General features: G+C 31.5%; 2 protein-coding genes across 7 annotated transcripts; one reads left to right on the forward strand and one right to left on the reverse strand.

The window, feature by feature from the left end:
• The first annotated feature begins 33 nt into the window (after positions 1 to 33).
• Positions 34 to 7,797, forward strand: LOC131955025 (putative ATP synthase subunit f, mitochondrial). The gene is made up of 4 exons (XM_059318928.1): positions 34 to 185; positions 6,971 to 7,069; positions 7,270 to 7,386; positions 7,630 to 7,797. The coding sequence occupies exons 1-4, from the start codon at positions 101 to 103 to the stop codon at positions 7,656 to 7,658; spliced, it is 330 nt and encodes a 109-aa protein (XP_059174911.1). The 5' UTR covers positions 34 to 100; the 3' UTR covers positions 7,659 to 7,797.
• Positions 7,798 to 8,317: 520 nt separating this feature from the next.
• On the reverse strand, positions 8,318 to 22,558 carry LOC131955022 (putative sodium-coupled neutral amino acid transporter 10). Of its 6 annotated transcripts, none has more exons than XM_059318919.1 (19): positions 22,481 to 22,558; positions 20,574 to 20,598; positions 20,239 to 20,412; positions 19,710 to 19,827; positions 19,488 to 19,533; positions 19,237 to 19,330; positions 18,415 to 18,555; positions 17,789 to 17,910; positions 17,411 to 17,513; positions 17,116 to 17,298; positions 16,269 to 16,286; positions 14,607 to 14,645; positions 13,008 to 13,128; positions 12,395 to 12,513; positions 11,973 to 12,192; positions 11,794 to 11,882; positions 11,344 to 11,463; positions 10,979 to 11,110; positions 8,318 to 10,712 (listed from the first exon to the last, which is right to left on the reverse strand). In XM_059318919.1, exons 3-19 carry the CDS (start codon positions 20,329 to 20,331, stop codon positions 10,116 to 10,118), a joined length of 2,355 nt encoding a protein of 784 aa, XP_059174902.1. In that variant the 5' UTR covers positions 20,332 to 20,412; positions 20,574 to 20,598; positions 22,481 to 22,558; the 3' UTR covers positions 8,318 to 10,115. The 6 variants fall into 6 exon arrangements, with proteins under 6 accessions (XP_059174902.1, XP_059174903.1, XP_059174905.1 ...); XM_059318920.1 differs by lacking the exon at positions 22,481 to 22,558 and adding an exon at positions 22,185 to 22,281; XM_059318922.1 differs by lacking the exon at positions 16,269 to 16,286.
• Between the last annotated feature and the right edge of the window lie 2 nt (positions 22,559 to 22,560).

A 22,560-nucleotide genomic window follows, 5' to 3' on the forward strand; every position in this document is an offset into this window, starting at 1 on the left:
TAGATAGAATTAAACTTTGAGTTTAGAAGAGCTAACTTTACTTATCGCGCATGCAAACGAACTAATTTCCGTTTTTAAGACTGTGAACTTGACGGCCAAAATGACCTACGAACCAGGCAAATATCCAAGGGAATACAATCCAAAAGTCCATGGTCCCTATCACCCAGGACGCTTTTATGGAAAACGTAAGTGTTTTTAAATATCAGCTGCTCAATAAATTATGCTCACATATTCATAACTTTAAGTAGATATAGAGTAATTAATTTTTAAAAAGTTCCTCATCCTGCTGCAGATTTTTATTATTTTTAATTTTATCTGGTCACTAGATCTAGATCTAGATCTCTCTAGATCTAGAAATCTAGTGATTAGCCTTGTAATAATACTTGTAATTACAATAACAATATTTTCAATATCATTCAGTAATAAGTAGTAGCCAGATCGAGAATAGTCTTGATCTGGCTAGAATCAATCATTTAGGTACTAGGATAAATTTTGAAAATTGGTTTAATAGGGAAACAACCACTACAGTTAAAAGGAGCAAAAAATTACAATAACAGAACAGTTTTCCTTTTTGATGTAGCTCAAACGGTTAAATAGTTATGATTTTTTTTCGTATTAAAAAAGGTGATTTTTTTAACATAGGTTTTTTCCCAATTTCTGTGATAGAGTTTTTTTAAGCGTTTACTAAAATTGTCCTAGCTTGTAAACCATATGGTCAAATTGGTTATAACTTTGCAATATCTTTATCTATCATATATGCAAGGATAATAAACAATAAAATTAGAAATTTATGGGCAGAGTTAACCAAAAACAGAAGTAGAACAGGGTACCCCCCCTATTTTTTCATATACAGTGCATTCATAAAATCTCAGTTAAAATTTTAACACTTTGAAAAATTAAGCTCAAACTTGCTGAGAATGATGAGCTATGGATGTGTCAGTTATTACAATCAAAATAATATTCATAACTGAAAAGATTTTTGTTTTAACTGCTACAAAGCTGATAAATTATACAATTTCGCAAAACCGAAGTCTTGTTGATGTGAAATGCAACATGATGGCAAATTTGAGTTATTAAGCACTTAAGTCTCAAAATTTGCCTGGCTCTAGATGACTCTATTCTCAAACAGAAACAATCAAAATATGTATTTAAATCTATCTGTTTGGCAAAAAATAAGGGGTGGAACAGGGTACACCCCCTATTTTTAAATATGAAATTTGTTCATACACTATTTGTTTACGCTCAATCTATTTGAATCTAAAGCTAACAACTAACTAGAGTGAAGCTCTAAAATAAGTGTGTGTGATGGTTCTATCTAAATAGTTGACAAATTGGTAAAGGACGGTAAAAATGTAAAATGCTGATTCATCGACACACCTGACATCATTGAAAAACTGAGCGCATATATTTAAATTTAAAAAAAAAAGGCAAATTATATCTATTAGAAATGTAAGGTGTTTTATTCGTATAAATGTAATAAACTTGTTGGTATACTTATATATATAGTTTAATTTAAAAAGATGTGTTTCTGCTTATTCGTTAATATATTACATTTCAGGAGAAGTTCAACATTGGTTGGTTTTTAAAGGAAATAGTTCATATCACAAATTAATTAGTTTGCCTAAATAAAAGATAAACACATTATTTATTTTAATAGTTTTAATTTCTCGTTTACATAGTGTTCCATCATTAGACCATATAACTGACATTAGGCCATATAACTGCTTATCATATTGTAGAGATGTGCTGGTTTTAGAAGTGTAGGTTCTACCTGGAAAAGTAAACAGTACAAGTACATTATTTGCCTTCCCATCAAAATAAAAAGGTTTTCTGAATACACCAAATATTTAATGTGTATTGTTAATACCAGACCTTCCTTTCTCCCCCCCCCCCCCTTCACTACCGTCAATATCAAAACAACGCTCGCCACTATCGCCGGCGTCAAAACAACGATCGTCGGCGTCAAAACAACGTTCGCCACTATCACCGGCGTCAAAACAACGTTCGCCACTATCAAAACAACGCTCGCCACTATCGCCGGCATCAAAACAACGTTCGCCACTATCAAAACAACGCTCGTCGGCGTCAAAACAACGCTCGCCACTATCGCCGGCATCAAAACAACGCTCGCCACTATCAAAACAACGCTCGTCGGCGTCAAAACAACGTTCGCCACTATCGCCGGCGTCAAAACAACGATCGCCGGCATCAAAACAACGCTCGCCACTATCGCCGGCATCAAAACAACGCTCGCCACTATCAAAACAACGCTCGCCGGCATCAAAACAACGCTAGCCACTATCGCCGGCGTCAAAACTACGTTCGTCGGCGTCAAAACAACGCTAGCCACTATCGCCGGCGTCAAAACAAAGCTCGACATAATCGCCAGCATCAACACAGCGCTCGCCAATATCGCCTGCGTAAAACAGCGTTTCCCACTATCGCCAGAGTCAAAACAACGATCGCTATTGTCAAAACATCGCCCGCCACCAACGCCCGAGTCAAAAATGCCTTCGGTACTATCACCAGTGTCAAAACAGCGTTCGCCATTATCGCCCGAGTCAAAACAGCGTTTGTCACTATTGCCCGAATCAAAACAGCGTTCGCCACTATCGCCGGAATCAAAACAGCGTTCGCCACTATCGCCCGAGTCAAAACAACGATCGCCACAATCGTAATTACAGTAATACAAGCATATCAGCTAGACTAAGTCACACAAGTGTTAGTAGCGAGACCCGACAACTTCCGGTTCACTTTCACTTCCAGTCTGTAAACAGTTAAAGTCCCGAACAGTACACCAAACTGTGAAGCGTTTTGCAGCTAAGAGACACATCCAATCATTACGATTTTTTACAGTAATAGAGAAAAATGGATAATAATGGAGATTATGCAATAAAATTTCAAGTAGAGCCCATAGAGAAGTTTAGGGAATAAGTCAAACTTACCTTATTTTCAATGAAACACTCCATAAAAAATAGTCCATGAAAATATTTTAAAAAAATATATAATACGCTAAGTCCATTTTTCTTCAAAATAATACTCCTCGCAATAAAATTGACTAGGCAAAAACGGAGAATAATAAAAATTACGAAACACTCGCACTCGCGCGTCCGCCAACTCTCGATATTTGGGTAACGGGAGGAAAATCTAGCGGCGCATCGTAAAACGGGAGCCAAATCCTAGTACCTACAATCATTATTTATTAGCGATACTCACTAATTTTAAATTGTTATTTTTCGATTTAAACATTACCAATGAAAACTAGATCTAGATATCAATCTCTAATCAATCAAATACTTAATTTGTTGATAATAAACTCATTTGGAGCTTAATTACTGATTTTTATTAATTGGCCACTCCAAGCATTGCAAGCCAAAGAATCCGTGACAAACCAAATCACCATATGCTTTTCTGAAGAGACGAACTCTGCAGGGTTGACCTTGCAGCTGATTTGATTTTAGCAGAATATGCACAGTACATTTGATTTTATTACCACATTTCTATTCGTATGGACACTGTCTTCGTCAGAATGAAAATCACAAGATGGAATTAGATCTAGCCTTAGTTCTAGAATTTTAAAATATTTGATTTAATTTTTTTTAAATGGAAGGTTGTTTAAAAATGAAAACTAAACCCAAATTAATGAAAAACATGTTTAAGAATATATAGTATAGATCTAATCTTTTTAAAGATATTCAATCCCGTGCATGTTTTATTAACTATTTAACTAGTGTGTTTTAGCATTGCTTAATTTATTAGGGCAATTCATAAAATATAGCTATATCAATGTAAAATGAATCCCTCCTCTCTCACTTGACTTGGGACAGGTGTGTTATTTACAAAATTTTGTCGTTGTTCAGTTTAAAATGTTAAGATTTGTAAGTATTTGATTTATTTTAAAAAAAACTGCAATAGCAATAAAATTGATCAAGTTAGCGAGAAATGCATTCTTACCAGCGTCACGGGCAGTGCGTGTGGCAGACATCTCGCTCGTGTAGTTTTTGTCAACCAGAAAAGTTAACCTATCAAATACAATTAATTAGGCCTAAAAAATACAAAGAGGCCAATCGCATTAAAATTATTCGCCTGTGAGCGAAGATATATGCAAATTACAAACATCGCCAGCCCGCCTGCGTTCTTTTGTCAACCAGCGAGAGAAAACTCACAGCACAGTGTGAGCATGCGCTAAATCAAGTCCAAGTCCTTTGTTATCCCAAGTTATAATTAGTATTGTAGGTCTAGACTCTAGATTAATATAAAGTTCACATTAAATGTATTTAATTAAGATGTGTGTCTATTTGATTTTTCAAATGTTAGCGCATACTAATTTATTACCCGAGAGCGAGAATTAGGCCTATGCCTATGCATTCCAAACATCGACACAGACCAAGTGTGATACACGACTCGCTCGCTCGCGCTGGTTTGTCAGCGAGAGAGGCACACACATGTCCTAGTCCATGCGTACTTGGTTTACTAAGTAATAATTAGTAATGTAAACTTAGACCCAACTGTGGTGATGTAATGTGTATGAAAGGTGAATACGTGGAACGGATCACTGAGTGTGTATATGTATCATGTAGTGAGATGCGAGGCCGGGTGTGTTGACGTGTATGTTGTTGTACGGAGTGAACGAGGGTACAAGGGAAGCGACTGGTCGGGTGACAGTGGCTGTGTTGTGAGCGAGAGAAAGGTGGTGTGTAGGGATGAATGCGGAGGGCAGTTGAAGGTTGAGTGTCAAAGCAAGGAGGTTGATGTTGGGACTGGAGGACAGGAGATAGAGAAATAAAGAATACTGTAATAGCCTCAATCGTGGTGTGCATTCTTTGAGATTCAGACACCCTCACACCAACGCTAAAATTATTTAATTTATCAGGCCTCTAAAATCGTAATAATATTAACATTATTAAGCCTAATAAATGTATCAACGAAGACCAGTGAAAATAATATTATAATTAAATTAGCCTAATTAAAATGTATGAAATCAATAAGAATTAAGACAAATTAAGCTATAACAAATTTGAAAACAAATAATTAGACCTAAATAAGCACACAAAGACCAACGCTCACTACTAGATCTAATTCCAGGGATCAACAAAAAAAAAAAACAGATCATCGTGGTTTAAGGGCTTTTAGTATAATCCAAAAGCCAGGTGAAATATCCATAATTAGGCTTAATTAGTCTAATTACGCTAGCAAAATAAGCTGAAAAAGAGTTTCAAGTGAATAGAAAACACAATTTAATTATATAAGCAGCGAGGATACTACTGTACAGCTTCCGTAACAATAGCGATGACGTCACAATAAAAAACCACGTGCTTTCAGTGACCTTTTTAGGAGGCCGATTTCTTAAAATCGGCACATAATAATTGCATTTTTTTTTCACTAAACGATCAATCTAATAATACCCTACCTTACAGTGCCATTTAGACACCTAATAGTCCTTTATTTAAAGTTTTTAAACAACTCAAACTATACCCATGTTTACGTTTGACCTCCATGGTCGGAAGAAAATTTTTAAAAAAAAATTCTGCCAAAAATAGGTTTGTCATCTTCAGATAGCTTAAAATACGCCAAAAAAACGCCATTTTTCGCGTGTTAATTATTTTTAAACTTAATGTTAAGGTGGTCTCTCGTACATAGCAGAAAAAATTGCCCAATCGTAGGCTAAGGTGAGGTAGCCATGTTCTGCTTAGCAACCAAGGACCCTTTCAAGTTAGTGAGTCTCGCTATTATTTATAATTTAATATTATTTAGATTTACCTAGACTTGCCCGTGTCTGAACTCATCATTGCTGTGTTAGTGTACCAAGTACTTGAGTACACCAGCTGTTTTCCCCCATAGAGAACTTTTTTATTTATTTAAGTAACTTAGGCCTAAGTTTGATGTATTTTTATTTTTGCGTGTTTGGCATGTCATGTCATATGTGATTTATGAACGCTTCATTGTCAAGTCCTTTAGACTTTGTTTGCAGGAAATTGAATAATTTTTAAAAATTGCATCGTACGCAGTTTCTCCTTTTACTTTAACTCTAAGTAAAATGTAGGCCTAATGCATTTTTAAAAAGTGCTATTATTAAAATTAATTGTAATAGGTTCCACACTGATGAATCTGCCATGTTGCGCTATTAATATTTTTTTAAACATAACTATACACATGAAATAAGAATAAAATCATCTTCAATTAAAAAACACTTAAACTAGTTATGCCTATAAGTATAAATAGATGGTAATATAGATCACAGTTTAACTATTCTCATTGGTTATATCTTCTTTCATTAGCAGAAATAATTACTTTACCCTTTAGGGCCTATTGATTGTCAACCAAAACATGGAGAAAGTTCACTTTTGATTGGTTGGCAGCTGACACTGAATTATCCATGCTAAGGATATCAAAATATGATAGTCCTATGACCTACACAAGCTGTTTTTCTTTTTAATCTTTTTTGTGTGTGGGTGTGATCATTTTTTTGCATTGGTGTTTTTTAATATTTAGAAATCTTCTTCTAGATTCTATAGATCAACTAGGACTATAGATGAACTGAACTCAAATAATATATGACAAATCTATTTCTATGTCTAAGGCATCAAACATTCACCTCCAATGGACTTGAAATTTTAAAATGGAATTTTTTTCATAGATTCAAGTAATCATAAAATTCTGAACTAATGTTAAAATTCTACTAGTGTCAGAAACATGTTTAATTAAAACTGATATCTTACTTCCATCTGTGTATGTATCTGAAATATCTTTACCAGATATGCTTCTACACAGAAATAAAAGTATAATACATTGTGCAATAAGAATAAGACTTGACCACACATTGAAAGAATTTCATGTGCATGAAGTAGAAAAGGGTTAATTGTTTGGTTTGTATTGTTATTGTTTGTAATTTGTTTATTTCTTAAAAATACATCCTTCACTTATTACTGGATACATGCTAAAAAAAAATATCCTTTTTAATTTATTTTAGCTGACACTCCATTGGCAGAAGTCAAGCTTGGTGAATTAGGAAGTTGGCTGTCTAGAAGGAACAAGAGCCCAAATGCAATCTGGGGGGCTATACATCGAGGTGTTTAAATATTATAATATTTTGTGTAAAGTTCAGGCCAAACTTAGATAACACAAGAGTATTCTTTCATGTTTTTTTTTTAAGTAAACTGTTAAGTATTAGTAATAAAACAAAGTGCCAAAGTTCTATGAAGTCCAAAAACCAAATAATTTACCTTCAGTTTGTCAAGTGATAATCAAATCATATCACATTGTCCACAGGTTATTGGCAATGGGCAAGTAAATACTACCATGTTAGACTGCCAGGATTTGTTCCTTATGCCCAGGTTATAATGGGCTTATCTGCATACTACTTTTTTTATTTGTATGCTGACAGAAGTAGGTCTTTTTATTATTTTATAATTATTTTTATTATTGTCAACTCTGTAATCCTCAATAGTTCCATCATTGCTGTGTCACTGTGATACAAATCTAAAGATAACTAAAGCTCAGAAAAAATACAACTGGTGCATCATTAGGCATAGCTTACTGTGGTTTAAAATATTAATCTTTTTTTTTTTGCTTTGATCAGCATTTTCAAAATTCTCTTTAGCCTACATTGCTTTATTTTATATCCCACAGAATACCACAGACATGCCAGGTACCATTAATAATGGAAGCAACTGATAGAAGTTGCTTAAAACAACACTGTCCTACAACTAGTGAATCATATGCTGTAAAGACTTAGCCAGCACCTTTTTTTTTGTGATTGTTATAATTGAAGATTAAAAGTCAAATAGGTTTATTTTATCCAAGGTTTGTCTTTATTGATGAAAGGTTGTTGTTAATTTGAACTCCAGAGTTGGGGAGTATTTCTAGAAATAATTCTTTGTAAGAAATTTTCTAGAGAGCTGTTGTGAAAGTTGACGGATTAACATGCATGTTGCAGAACAATGTGTGTGGAAAGGCTAGCTGGGCTGATGAATTTACTGTTTAATTTACTTGAAACATTGTTTTCAAGCACATGCCTACCATTGCCTAATGTAATCAGTAACATTGAAGAAGCTGCACCCATACTCAATGCTAATAAGTTAATGCTCAGTGCACAGAACTTTCCTAAAAATGTTATACAAATATGTACATGATTGTAAAATTGTGGATGTTATTGTTACATACTGCTGCATAACAAATAGTTGCTTGCACATTAAGTAACTACAGTTTTAAATTTTAAAATTCTAGTTTACTATGACAAACTACAGCTTGTCCCATTTTATTAGTGACTAGTCCAGGCTAATTTAAACAAGGCAGCACAAGTCTACATTATTATAAATATTTTAATAAATCTCTGTATTAGTCATGTTAAGGCAAAGATTCAAATATGTTACTTTAAAACATGTATTCGTTATACATACATCCAAATAAACCATTATTTTTAATACTAATATTTCAAGGTTTTATTGAGGAGGCTGCAGTGATCGACCTAAACAGTTATTTTAACAAAACAATAGTCATTAAATTGAAAGAACAATATGCTGATTTAATAAATGAGTAATTAGTGGTATTTTTGTATAACAGGTTTTTAAATTCAAGAAAACTGGGCACTGATAATTTGCATTCTTGCACCCTAAAAATACAACCAAATTTAGATTGTAATCATTATAATACTAACTAAAATAATTCTAAATAATTTTATTAGTACAAAACATTTTGGCACAAATACTGTGGAAAATAAACCATATTTGCTTATAATATATAACTTGGTTGAGAATAAGAAATATAGTACTAAGTGTATTAGATTTAGTTAACATGTTCTTTTTTTTTCTCTATTTTAAATTAATGCCCGAAATTATTTTCTGAAATGCTGACATTTACATTATCTGTAAAGTCTTAATTTATAACAAAAATTAAATATACAGGAGAATTCTATATTAAATTCCTCGAAATTTAGCACAGTGGTAATCCTTTAATTAGATAACAACAAATAGCAATTACTAGTGGTACAATTTTTAATATTCACCACTAAAATTTTGACCACAGAAGAAAATGCTTCACTTGTGTGTTAAAAAATTAATAAAACTGTTTTGTGTGAATTTTCTACATGTTGGACAAAATTTAGGTTTTTAATACTTTCCAAAACTAAACATTTAAAATCACCAAATGAATTTGTTTTTCCTCATTGTTGTACATGGTAAATGTAAAAAAAATATGGCTTAATTATGTCTTGCGGAGATTCAAAGTATTAATTATAGAAAAGCATGATGTGTCAGTGAACTAATGTAACTCAGAGAAATGGAATTTACGTAACAGTTTCTATATAGCCAAGCAAGGACTGTTATATTTAAAAAAAACTTATAATGTCAAGTTGGTAAATCAAAACAAATGCAGCATTAAAGCCAAAAAATTCTTTCGTCTCTGTATTGGCCAAATTTATCGTGTTAATTCTTAAAAGTTACAAGTTCTGAATTTTTATTTTTGCTTTAGTTATTTTTATTTTTTCTTTCTCATCAGCCACTCAGAAGATAAAAATTACAAAAAAAAATCATGTTTTTAGTTCATCATCATGTCCTCAATAGTGAGCTGGTCCCTCTCAACAAACTGCCAATGCCATTAAAACGTACTGCTAGTTTCCACTGTACATGAGTGTATATGCATATAAATAGATTATTTTTAAATACCATAACAAAATAACATTACAACCCTCTCATTATGTATGAGTAGAAAAAAAACCAACCTCAAGATATTTAATTTCTGGGGTGACACAAAAATAATGTGCCATGCAATTGCAAATGAAAGCAGGAATTTTTAAAATGGAATACTTGCAGTAAAGTACATTATGAAACAAAATGAACAGTGGATTCATATAACAAATATCAGTTACCTGTGCTCAAAGATCTAAACTATGTTTCAAGGCTCAATACTCATCTTGTTAGACTACATTTTAATATTTATAGGTAGTTTATACTCCATTGATATAAAATAAACATTGAAGTTATCACAAACTTGAAAACAGCCAGGTCAACGACAGGCACTTTAGAAATGTACAGAAACATTGCATTGAGCAAGTGAAGAGTTATGTCATGTAAAAAATGTAAGCACCAATTAATCAAAATAGTGATATTCAAAAGATTTTAAACCTTGCTGATACTGTTTCCTACTTTTACATTGCTGTCTGCTGACTCAACATTAATCAGATCATTTTTTATAGCTTGCCTAATATCAGCCTCATTGTTTTGAAGTACCATGTTAGGAGTTGGTGGTGCATTTACAGCATTTCTCTTCAGCCTAAGTGAATCATCTTCAGGTATGTCTGCCTGTTTAGCAATGTCCTGTTGCTGAACTTCTGGCGCTGGCTGGTTTAATTTTCCATCCATATCCGGAGCACTGGTCCTTACTTCATTAGCAGGATGAAGATCTGTATCTTTAATCACTTGGGGCCCAGTATGGCTGATGTCAGGTATCTGTTGAGCTTCTAGCATGTTTTGCTTTGGCACACCTGGTTCTATTTTTTGTGCCACTGAGACATGATTCTGTTGTTGATTTTCTAAAGGCTGTTGAACAGGCAACTGTTGATTATTACTTTGGTTGTCTTGTAATAACCTTGGCTGAATTATTTCTTGAGGTTGGTCTACATTTAAAACTGGTTTCTGATTAAGTTGGGGCTGATGGTCCTGTATTGGTGGCTGATTATTTTGTTGACCAGCATTTTGATGACCTTGTGAATTTAGCTGTAATGGTAAAAAGTTTGTTTAGAAAATGGTAGTCTAACCTCAGTTTTAGTGTGGTGAAATCACAATACTGAATATAAATAAATGAGGAAAAATAACAAATAATTCATATTCAAAAGTTAAAAAAACCATGATCCCATTCTTTTTATATTTGTATATAATACAAGTGCTAAAAAAATTGAAGACTTGAAATATATCAAAAGTGTAAAGAAGACTTCACAACTGTGTTGATTAAATTTTAATAGATCAATACTTTTTTGACCTACCATATCTTGTACATGATGTTCTTTAAACTGCTTAAGGAGCTCTTTCTGCTCCTCAATAAGTTTCTCCTGTTCCTGCCTTTGTAGCTCCAACTTGGCCAGTAAATCTTCTTGTTTTCTCTCTTTCTCAAGCTCCTAAAAATATAATAGATTTTCAATTGCATCCTATTCCAAACAAAACAGGATAAATTGGGGAATAATGTCTATGTGAAAAAGAGTTAAAGCATGAAAAAATAATATCCAGAATCACATTATTAATTTTTTACCTGTCTTGCTAAAACATATATTAAATTAAAAAAAGAAAACGGTGAGAAAATTAATTAACTTTTTAAAAACAGGATGAAGATATGTCTAAAATATATTATTACCTTGGCTTTGCTATCACTGCCCTTGTCTTCTAAATTTTGTATCTTTTCTTCAAGGGGTGCTTTTATTTCATTCTCTAAAATATTTTTATCAACTTCAGCTGCTTTCTTTACATCTTTATTCTGCAACAATAAACAATAATAATAAAAAGTAAAAATATTTTGTGATAGAGAGTAAGGAAATATGCATAATTACTAAAAAATAATGTGTTTACATCAAACCGTCTATGATTTGGGGAAGCACACAAGTTGATAACATCAAATAAGTGATGTTTCATAGTATTTAACATACAAAAAAAAAACTCAGCAGGTTTGGTACAATAGGCTAAGTTAGGAAATTTGTAAGTGGATATGCAACCAAGCAACTGCACAAAACTAAAACATATTTTTTAGATTTAACTCTGGTTTAATTTCATTTTTAATTTTAAAGAGAGGAAAACAGTGACTTGTTACCACAGGTTCCTTATCAGGTGGATCTGGATTTGGTGGCTCTTGTCGTTTATCGATATGAGCAGGTTCAATGATTTTTGTTGTCATGACAACTAGGGAAAAAATCAAGTATTTAAAAATAGGAAAGATAAAAATTGTAATAAAATTCGTATAAATTTAGAATTCCCATTTGATAAACTTACCTTCAGAATCCACCGGCTTTATTTCCACATCCGCTGGCTTTACTTCCAAGTCAACTGGTTTTACAGCCACGTCAACTGGTTTTACAGGCAAGTCAAGTGGCTTCACTTCCATCACATCTGGAGGCTTGAGTGGCTCCACCACATGACCCCCAGCTTTATGTGAACTTAAGGTAGCAACAGTGCTCACAAGCAATATTGTCACTCCAAACACCAAGACCAACTAAATAATTATTAGAAAATTAAATAATTGGTATATATTACCTCAAAGCGAATTGCAATCTATTTTATCTTAATTAATTATCTTGATTAATTAATTTTATGCCTAATTAAAAACTGAAGCCATGTCATGTTTTAATGGTTACTTTAATTCACATAAAAACAATAACTGTGTTTTATGCTGAAACAATAGTACAACAGAGTACCTGAGCTTTACTTCTTTCTTCTGGTTTGCTGCCCAAAACTTTGAGAAAAAACATGGCTGGGAAGATATAGCAGATCAGAGTTCCCATAACAGCTCCATTTATTCCAAGTATGAATTCAACTGTAAAGTATTTAGAGTGAGATAAAAATAATTTTACTTTAACTTTTTTAAAAAGCTGGGTGGTAAAGCCACAACAGCAACATTACGACACAATATACAAGTTAATATTAAAGACATCAGAGTCATGAAACTAAGTGACAATTATGTCAATGGAATTTGTGTTGCTACTCATTCATGTTGTATAAAGTAATCTATTGTGTAGGGTACTAAAGAGGTCAATCATTCATTTAATTAGGTTTAGCTTTACATTAAAATGTATTCTACAGCAATAAATACAGTATGTTTTTAGTTGTTGTTTTGTGTGTAAATTTCAAATGAAGTCAGTAAGTTCTTTTTAGTCATAAATACTATTACAATCTATTGGACTATAACAGATGAAATTCTCAAAATATCTTTAAAAAAAACAGAAGTACTTGGTACATCTTTTAATTTTTAAATTATTTCAAATTACAATATAGTAAGTAGAAAAGTAGAAAAATATGGTGTCTTTTTACCATTGGGTATTAATATAGCCACTGCCATAGACACAACCACAAGACAAACTGTTATGATTTTAAATAGATTCTCTGGCATCATGGATGTGGAACTCATAACATCATCATGGTGTTTGGATTTCTGTTCATTGATAAAAGCCATTTTAATGAGAAAACACAAGCTAAATAACAATCAAAACCAGTCCCTACTGCCTGCTATATCATTTAAACTCTCATACATTTTCAAAGGCCTTTGGTAAATAGAATTGTTTAGAATATGTACATAATTATAATTTAGAGGGATAAAACAATAGAATAATAGAATATTCCGGGGGGGGGGGGGGGGGGAAATGTTGATAAAGGACCTTATTTTTCTAGACGATGGTTGTTAATATTAATTAGATTTCATAATAAAGATATATGAACAAAAACAGAACAGTGTGTGTTTTTAAAATATCAGATGTTAGCTTGAAGTTGAAAGACTTCCAAGTTTTAAAAAACCTTAAGCTTAAAATTAATTTTTAAAAATTACTCATACTGTTGCTTAAAGTGGGTTTTTTTATTTTAAAAATGTAAATAGATTTAAGTTAAATAGATTTTAAGTTAAAGCATTAATAGCAAAGTTTAAGATCAATTTTGCAAAAAAAAAAAAAAAAAAGAATCATTGAAGTAAGCTAGCACTTGATGAACATAAAACCGAGTACAATGACTATTTGATGTGAAATTTAGCATATATCGCTTCCCTAGAACCAGACAGTTCCAGCTTCATTTTTCATTCTTTTTTAGATTTATACACCAATATGTTTTCTAAATCCACTAAGGTAACAAGGTTAAAATAGTGGCCATATATCTCGCTATTATTATACATTTCACATTTTAAAATGTTATGGAAAACAAAAAAGGAGTTAGATCAGTCAGGTTCTAGGGAAGCCATGTATAAGCATCATCTAATTGAAGCTCTACTAAATTTTCTTTTACCCATTAGTATGGCAGGTTTCTGATAATACTTTATTAAGACAGAGCAAGTCTTGAAAGCAAGAATGTATAATTTGAATTAGTAGAGTAAAAAAAAGCCATGTAATAAATGTGTAGAATTAGTAAACATACAACAGTTCATGTTAAAAATCATTTTGAAATAAATTGTTTTTAAAAATGAAGGGGTATTTTCAACTTAATCCAGTCGATGATAATAGGTCTGTCTATTAAAGTGTAATATTCTACAAGTGAAAATCAAACTAAATCAACAGACTATTAAATAGTTGAACACTACTTCTGTATAACTCAAAAGTCACAGTCATATTTAAGATTTAGAGCTGTATTTCAATTTGCACTTTCAATTTTTATAATGATCACAATTTAGATTTAATGATAGGTGCTGCAGAAAACATAAATGACTCTTAAAACAGTAAAATACAATGTAATACGAATTCCTCTTAATTATATGTATTTATTTTACAGTTTTTTTTAAGTATTGCATAGTACACCAACTGAATACAATTTAAACATTTAATTTAAGAAACTTCCAAAAGGAAAATAGGTTGCATATTTTTAAAGTAAAATAAAAAGTGTTTTTAACATAAAAAAAAATCAAGCACACATCAACTAAAACAAAAATTTTACATCATGGCTGAACTGATCACAACTTTCATTTTGATTTGTCTAGTTAAAGAAGTTGGAAAAAAAGCAATTAGTTAAAATCTCCACAAAATTACCATTTTTAAATTCCATTTAAAAAAAATAAAAGTTCAAAAGTAATTATAACCAATAAAAAATTCAAATACTTAAAATTTTGTTTAGAAACTCATGAAAGAAGCATATAATTTTTTTTTCAAATAATAAGCGCTGGACACTGAAATGAGCAAGATATTTCTTGAGCAACAAATACTTTTACTAAAGGAAAAATGTCTATTTTATTTTGGGTGGATTTAAAAGCTTATTATTAAAAAAGATTTTATATTTTAAAAATGTTTCTACTTTTTAGTTTAGGAATTTTAAAAGTTAAAATAATAAGTTGATTTTTAAGCTGGTGAATACTATCAGTACTTAAGTATTTGAATTCCATTCGTTCTTAATGAAGTCAACACCACATGACTAAAAATATTTGTTTCAGAATGCAATCTTAACTAACTGCGGTCAGTTATCAGGTGTGAAAACATCTGTGAACAACAGCTCAATAGGATCACCTAATTTAATATCTAATTGGATAAAAATTAAATATTCTTGAATTGTCATCGGAAAGGAATTTATCTGGAAATATGCATTAGAAGTGAATACAAATTGAGTTAAAGGATTTTCCAAAAACCTAAATAAAAGCTCATGAAAATGTTTTTTCTTGTAGTGTTATTTTTTATTTATTTTTTGTTGTTATGATATTTATTGCAATTTTATTTGTTTATGCTAGTATTCATATACTCCTCTAAGTAGTTTCCTTTTTATCTCATATATAAGCAAAAACATTCAAAGCAATTAATCCTGATTGATTTTTCTGCAAATACTAGATGGACACTAGTTAGTACCCTTTAAATTGGCTCTACTAATCTCTAGCTAACACCAGTATATAATCTATGTACATATTCAAATCTTTAACTTAACATTCCAAATAAAGAATTTGGGGCTGCTATTAAGATGGCCTTCATATCCAGCCTGCAAAAGGACTTGCATGTTCACATTATTGTTATTATTATAATATCATCAGTCAGAATAAAATACAACATACTGTGAAATTGACATAAGAGTGATTAGCATGTAATTGCAATCACATCATAAACATGATAAACATGATACAGTGTGTTTTCTATCACATTTGCTTAGCTAAATGAAGTGCAAGAGGTGCAATTCAGAGATGTAAAAGTAAATTTAGGAAAAAAAAAATACAGGATAGGTATCATCAAATTAAATGATGCAGATTTGTAGTAGGGTTTTTTGTAAGAAATGTACTGAAGTTTATTTTGCTTTGTAAGGTCATTTACTTAAGAAAAAAACAGCATAGTTTTAATACACTGATCAAAGCAATGATTTAAATGTAACTGTTCAATAATTTAAAGATTTTATCAGCACTAAAACAAATGTAGTTTAACAGCACTTTTACATTTATATTTAGCTTAAGCTAAGGTCAGTGCTGCTGAATAAAATAAGACAGATAGGTGACAGGTTTTTTTAGTAATAGATTCAACATCCAAATCTATAAGAACTGTTTTCATTTCAGTATAAAAGCTGTCTAAAATACACTCTTAGGCTGCTGTTCTAAAATGATATGAAAGCTCAAACCCTTGTGTTACTCACCCCAGTTGTTTCAGTATCCTACAAATGTTAAGGTGTAAAATATTAAGTACAGAACTTTGAGAGTTTCTATGTTTCTAGCGGTAGAGAGCTAGACTGCTAACCTGTAAGTCTTGAGTTCGAATTTGGGTTCAAGTCAGTAGACCGTCCCTGAGTCCACCCAGCTCTAATGGGTACCTAACTCTCACGTTAGGGAAAGTAAAGGCGGCTGGGCGTAGTCATATGCCGAGGTCACAGAAACAGGTGAACTCTACTTCACTTGCCCCATATACAGTCAGGTTTGGAAAGAGAACTTTACTACTACTATGTGACTTGCTAGGTATAAATTCTTTATATTTGAGTGTTTTCATATTTCTATGAGAAAGTGTCCACAAAAATCATGCGTGAATATATATGTGACTTAAGTAATTTAAATTTAATTTAGAAACAAGAAAAAAATAAGACCAGCCACCATAAGACAAATCACAGTTTAAATATTACATTCATCCTAAAAACTGCAAAACTGGAAGTATCATTAAGAAGTAGAATTTTAGTTACGCAAAAGAAAAGAATCCGAAATTTTTATTTCATTAATAAAGGTAATTTTAAAAAAAAAATTCAAATAGTAACATTTTTTATCTAAAATAACTACTTTACACTTTATAAAGCTTTATTAGAGACTAATTCTAGTACAAACTATTTTTAACTATTTAATATTACTTGATTTAAAAAAGGAATTTGTACTTAATATTTCTGTTTTATTATTTTTACTATTCACACTAATGCAGCACCTATCATAGATCTATATGAATTAAATTACTAGAGGTAAAAGAAAAGCCAAAGTGAGGGTCATTAAAATAATAGTATTTACCTTAGCAAATAATAAGGTGTAAATACTGGCACGGCATGGAAAGATGATGACAGGGAACGTTATAACAGTTGAACCCACAAATGCAAGCTTGGTAATGTCTGTGAAGAATGTTCTTGGGAAAATATTTATAATATCTCCAGGAATATCTTGAGAGTAAAATGTGATATAACCTAGAAATCCAACCTAGAGATGAAAAAGAAAAAAATTATAATATTTCAATGATTCTGATTGAACTTTTAATATTATCTAAAAACCACGGGCAAATAAACTAACACATTTTATTAGAGGAACTTACCAAAAGATATACAACAGCACATAAATTTACAGCACTAGTTGTTACTGAGGTTATGGTCTTTAGGGACGGCTCAGGCAGTGCATCATACAAAATAAATAGTTGACTGAAAACATACACATTTGATATTTATAAATCAATCCTTTAGTTGATATAATTTTTTAATCATCCAGATAATATTTAAATTGAAAACCATCATCAGATTAGAATATAACATGTATGAGGTTGACAGCAAAAAAATTATGCGGATGCATAAAAATTAAGTAATCCTTCAGTAAGAATCTATTGAAGAATGTTAGTAAACTGGTAACTATATCCTGTATTCCTGATAGTTATAAAAAAGAAACAATTAAACATACACAAGAAAAGCAGCAAACTTACGTTTGACAACCAAATGAGAAGGAAAAAATAGGAAGGCATCTAAATAAACCTTGTGTCCGCCAAAAATATACATGTGAGATCCAATCCCCTTTCCATAAACTGGGCATTGATAAACACAACACCTGAAATTTATTTTTTTATTTTATTTTTATCTGAGTATATTTTATACAAGTTAAAAGTCCATTTCAAGAAATATTATGTATTAAATTTATGGTGGCAGCAGTAGCCATAGGTTTATAATAAACCCTGGTCATATAGAAGTTTCTATAAAAGATTCTACTGCTTGAGGTGCTGTGTAACAACTTCTAGGTATTTAACAAATGGGTGACTGTTAAATTCAAAATACTTTGGTAATTAAAAGGAATCTAGCGTAACAGTCTACCTCATTCATTTTTACATACATATGTATATGTCTACAAACTTGCATTGGTTACACCGTTACAAACACATTTCCAGTGAGTTTAATCAACTTTTTTAAAAAAACACATCTAATCACCGTTACAAACACATTTCCAGTGAGTTTAATCAACTTTTTTAAAAAAAACACATCTAATTAATTTGGTCTAGAGATGACAATCAGGACAATAATATACACTGAAATAATTTAAAAAGTTAAAGATACTTACATAAACAACATAAACAGAATAGCATAGAATGCATACAGTGCTGGCTCTACTCACAGCCCTTAAATCTTTCAGTAGACCCATGGGTAGGCCAATAGTTAGGCAAAGTAAAATTATTAAGCCTGTTCGCAAACCTGAAACATTCTGCAAGAATTTCAAAAAGATAGAGAACATTTAGTAACAAAAAATGAACAGACAATTTAATTTTTGTAGAACTGTTTTAACAAAAAAAATTGTTTGCCAGAAACTGCAAAACTGGAAGTATCATAAAGAATTAGAATTTTAGTAATGCAAAAGAAAAGGATCTGAGATTTTTAGTTCATTAATAAAGGTAATTTTAAAAATTTCAGTCTATATAATCTTAAACTTCAGTCAAAGATCTAAGCTTACTACCAGTCACACATTAAGTTTAAATCTTTATATTCACTTTAAAAACAACAATTACAAAAATATGTACATGAGTTAATTTAATTTTTATAGTAGCTATTTCATCATCATATCCCATTCCTGCCCAAGACACATAGGGAAGATGAGTTCATCTGCTTCAGAGACCTTGGCTTATGAAGGGATAGTGTGGTCAGCACTATGCATAGCCACCTGTTTCCCTAATGTTTCAGAGCTGGATGGACTCAGGGACGTTCCGCTGATTTGAACTCGGATACAAACTCAAGACTCTCGAGTTAGCAGTCTAGCTCTCTACCGCCAGGCCGCGTCATCCCATAATAGCTACTTCACTGGGTTTATTAACATTTCTGTCATAAAAACTTTTAATTTTTATCTATTAACAAAGTTAACAAGTTGTTTAATAAACTTCAGCATGCAAACCTGCAATCCAAAAAATGTAGCTACAATGCTTGGTCCAAGGTCTCCTATTACAACCATTTGTGCAATCAATGTTCCAAATTGCATCCCAATCATGCTGAAACAAATTTATGATTAAAGTAGATTTGAGTTTTACTAGTTGTCATCAAAATTAAACATCAGACCTATTAGATTATAGTTCTTTGTTTAACTGGTTTTATTAACTGGTATTCAGATTATATCAATAGTAAACATGAACCTATAATATCACTTACCCAACTTCTGTAATAAACTTTCCAGGGGCACCATGGGTATGATAAGCTAAAAGAAAAGAAAATAAACTCTTTTACAAATGTCTATAAAAATGTATTTTTTTTAAAAAGATAGTTTAGTGACGACCACTGAAGTTTAAGTACTTTGGAATGGTAAAGTCCCTTTTTCAGCTCAACAAAACAGTCTCTTGTTTTTTAATTAACCAAAGCAAACATCAGAAATACCTAAAAACTCATATGATCTTCGTCTTGAAGAGACACCTGCTTTTAAAAGCATCCTGCATGAGACTAAAGTCAGCCAAGTACAAAAAAGTAGCACAAGCATGCCAAGTAAGATGCCACACTGAAAAAAGAAAGTTCATGTAAGCAAAGTACTGAGGTTTCTTTCTAAACTTATTGTAATTAAACAACAATGTGTTTTAATATCTTTTACTCCTGATTTTAAAGGTGGTAGAAAAACTGCTTTAAATGCCACAAATTTCTGCTCTTGAAATGATTCAATATAATTTAAAATTGCATATTCCATGTTAAAGATTTCTTACACATCTTTCTTTTCTTTTCATTTTATATTCTGCTAAAAATGATCTGAAACACTGATTCTGCTCAAAAGTCTGAAGAGATTGAATTATAAATGCATCAACCTTCATTTTTAATTATGGAAAAAAATATTTTAATTGTTATGTTTCTAATCTACGAAGTTTTTTTTTATTTGCTCAAATAGATCCATGCTCTATAGTCTAATATATATAGTTACTTGTTGGAAACAAAATGGCATTGCCAGGACAGCCACTCCAATGATGCTGTTTCCTAGATTCATGATGTACGGCCAATTATTATGCCCACCCATGTTTGGGTAGGGTAACTCAAGGGTCACCTCAGACTCAATTGTAGCTGTGATTTCACTTCATACCAACAGGCCTTAAATTATCTGCAATAAAAACAAATGAGATCTTAATCTTTGTTTCACATGAGCTGCACATGTGGCATTATGATTAAACTGTTTGTAGTATTTACATTGACACATAGACTATCCCAAAAATATTTTAATGCAAAATATTTTTTATAATTTTTTATCAAAATGCTACTCACCTACTCACAGAATAAATAAAATCACCTACGAATCAGAATAAATAAAATAATTAAATAGGGCTTGTAAAAACTGAATTGTCTTTATTTCTTTATTTTTATTCCTTTTTCAATCAAATAAAAAATCATCTCAACAAATCAATTTAATTTTAGTATTTTAGTAGATGTAGGCAAGTTTTTTATTAATTTTTATTAATTTATATTTTTATTTTATTTTCGTAACAGTCGTCACAGTTGATCGGATAATAACTTTAAATTTGGCGCCCCCCCCCCCCCCCCCAAATATTTTTTATATTTATAATTCAAAATAGCAGCTAAAATGAGCTGCTTTTGGGCCCCTAGGGTCGGTGCCCGGGAACTTAAGTGTACCCCCCCCCCCCCCCCGCTTCTGATTAGCTGATGCTTTTAATGTCATCAGTTGCAACCATTGACCAAGCTTTTATAGTTGTTATATTGTTAATGTTAACTTAACAGCCATCTTTTTAAAGTTATTGTTTTTGGTAAATTAAAGTTAGAATTTTAGGGGAACCACTCTAATTTACAGATTGCAGGAAATCTAGCTCTTAACAACTGCCGGTTAATTTCTGACCAAGATCTATAGGGACAACTTGAAATATCATCTGCCGAAATAATACCAAAGAAAGAAATACTAATATTTAGTTATTACTTAGCCTAATCCGAAATTTTGTGATGGTGTGTAATGAGGGGGAGGGGAGGGAGGGGGGGGGGGGTCAGATGGTGTGACATTACACTTTTGCATTTTAAAACAGCAATGTTAGAAAATGAGTTTTAGCAGTTATTTCGCGTTTTAGAAAACGGTTTTAATAAATTGTAATAGGGATTGATCAAATACTCTTTGTTGACAGAGTTCTGACAAGATTTTGGAAAAATATCGCTGTTTTAAGAAAAATTCTACAGCAATTTTGAGGGGGTTGTAGGCTGAAGTGTGACGTTATTTTAGAGGGGGTGTCTGGCTTTTTGTGACGATGTGCGATGGAGGGGAGGGGGGTAAAAATTGTCAAAAAAAGTGTGTTAGCTTAATAATAATAATAAATAATAGCCTAAATATTAGTAGATTCAGTAATCTATCGTTATAGTAATGTGAAAAAAAGATGACTCATTAAATTTTAGTAGAAGTATTTCACATTTTTAGTCTGATTTATGTTTTGAAAATTACAAGAAATGTTTCAAAGGGTTGATTCTAAATATCATCCGATAATAAATACTAGCGATGTATTCATCAGACGCAACCAAGCTCATTTACTTAAGCAGCCATCTTAAGTTTTTTTAATAAAATTATAGTTAGAGATTCAGGGGAAACCACTCTAACTTACAGATGGTCGTATATTAAGTATAGCAAATACTGCTGTTTAAAGTTAGTTTCTGACTAATATTGATAAATTTAGCCATTGATTTTGGTTTATTATTCAGTTATCTCACAACCACAATGAAATTCAATGAATTGAAATTTTAAATTGAATGAGGCAACTTTTTCGCACATTACTCACACTTTTAGTACTAGATCTACGTAGATTATTACTAGACTAGATCTAGAATCTCAGTCAACACCATGCGGTTACAGTTGTAATCTTTAAGTAGTTATTACTTTATTACCTATTAATTATTACAATTAAAATTGTTAAACTAAATAAGCCGAAAGAGTTTATTATTATTTCATTGTTTGTTTTGTTGGCATTCATTGACACAAATATGGTGATACTAATCAACGAAAACTTGTGTGAAGATTGATCTTGTTGACATCTAAAAAATAACTGACAACTCAAAATCTACCTTATAAAATATAAATAAAACAAAAGTATTATGCGTCAAACAATATAACTGTAGAATCTAGATCTATATCATATGCTATACAACAGGAAACTGTAAAAAAAATATGCCTGCCGGCCTACTTTAGATCGGTAGAGAATCAACAGAGTAAGTTTCCATCCTCTTGAGATTTTGCGTAGTTTTGAAACCAGTTAGTGTGACC

Source organism: Physella acuta, unplaced genomic scaffold, assembly GCF_028476545.2.
Source record: "Physella acuta isolate Inbredline_101_S28 unplaced genomic scaffold, ASM2847654v3 ptg001049l, whole genome shotgun sequence".
Classification (NCBI taxonomy): Eukaryota; Metazoa; Mollusca; class Gastropoda; family Physidae; genus Physella; species Physella acuta.

Bases quoted from the DNA above. Each gene is read 5' to 3' on its own strand.
- LOC131955025 (XM_059318928.1), top strand. From the start codon at position 101: ATGACCTACGAACCAGGCAAATATCCAAGGGAATACAATCCAAAAGTC. The intron at 186-6,970 runs GTAAGTGTTTTT...AATTTATTTTAG, and splicing joins AGGACGCTTTTATGGAAAAC to CTGACACTCCATTGGCAGAA. The intron at 7,070-7,269 runs GTGTTTAAATAT...CATTGTCCACAG, and splicing joins CTGGGGGGCTATACATCGAG to GTTATTGGCAATGGGCAAGT.
- LOC131955022 (XM_059318919.1), bottom strand. From the start codon at position 20,331: ATGGGTGGGCATAATAATTGGCCGTACATCATGAATCTAGGAAACAGC. The intron at 19,534-19,709 runs GTATTTCTGATG...CTTTTCTTTTAG, and splicing joins AAGATCATATGAGTTTTTAG to CTTATCATACCCATGGTGCC. The intron at 11,111-11,343 runs GTAATAATATAT...TTATATTTTTAG, and splicing joins GCAGTGATAGCAAAGCCAAG to GAGCTTGAGAAAGAGAGAAA.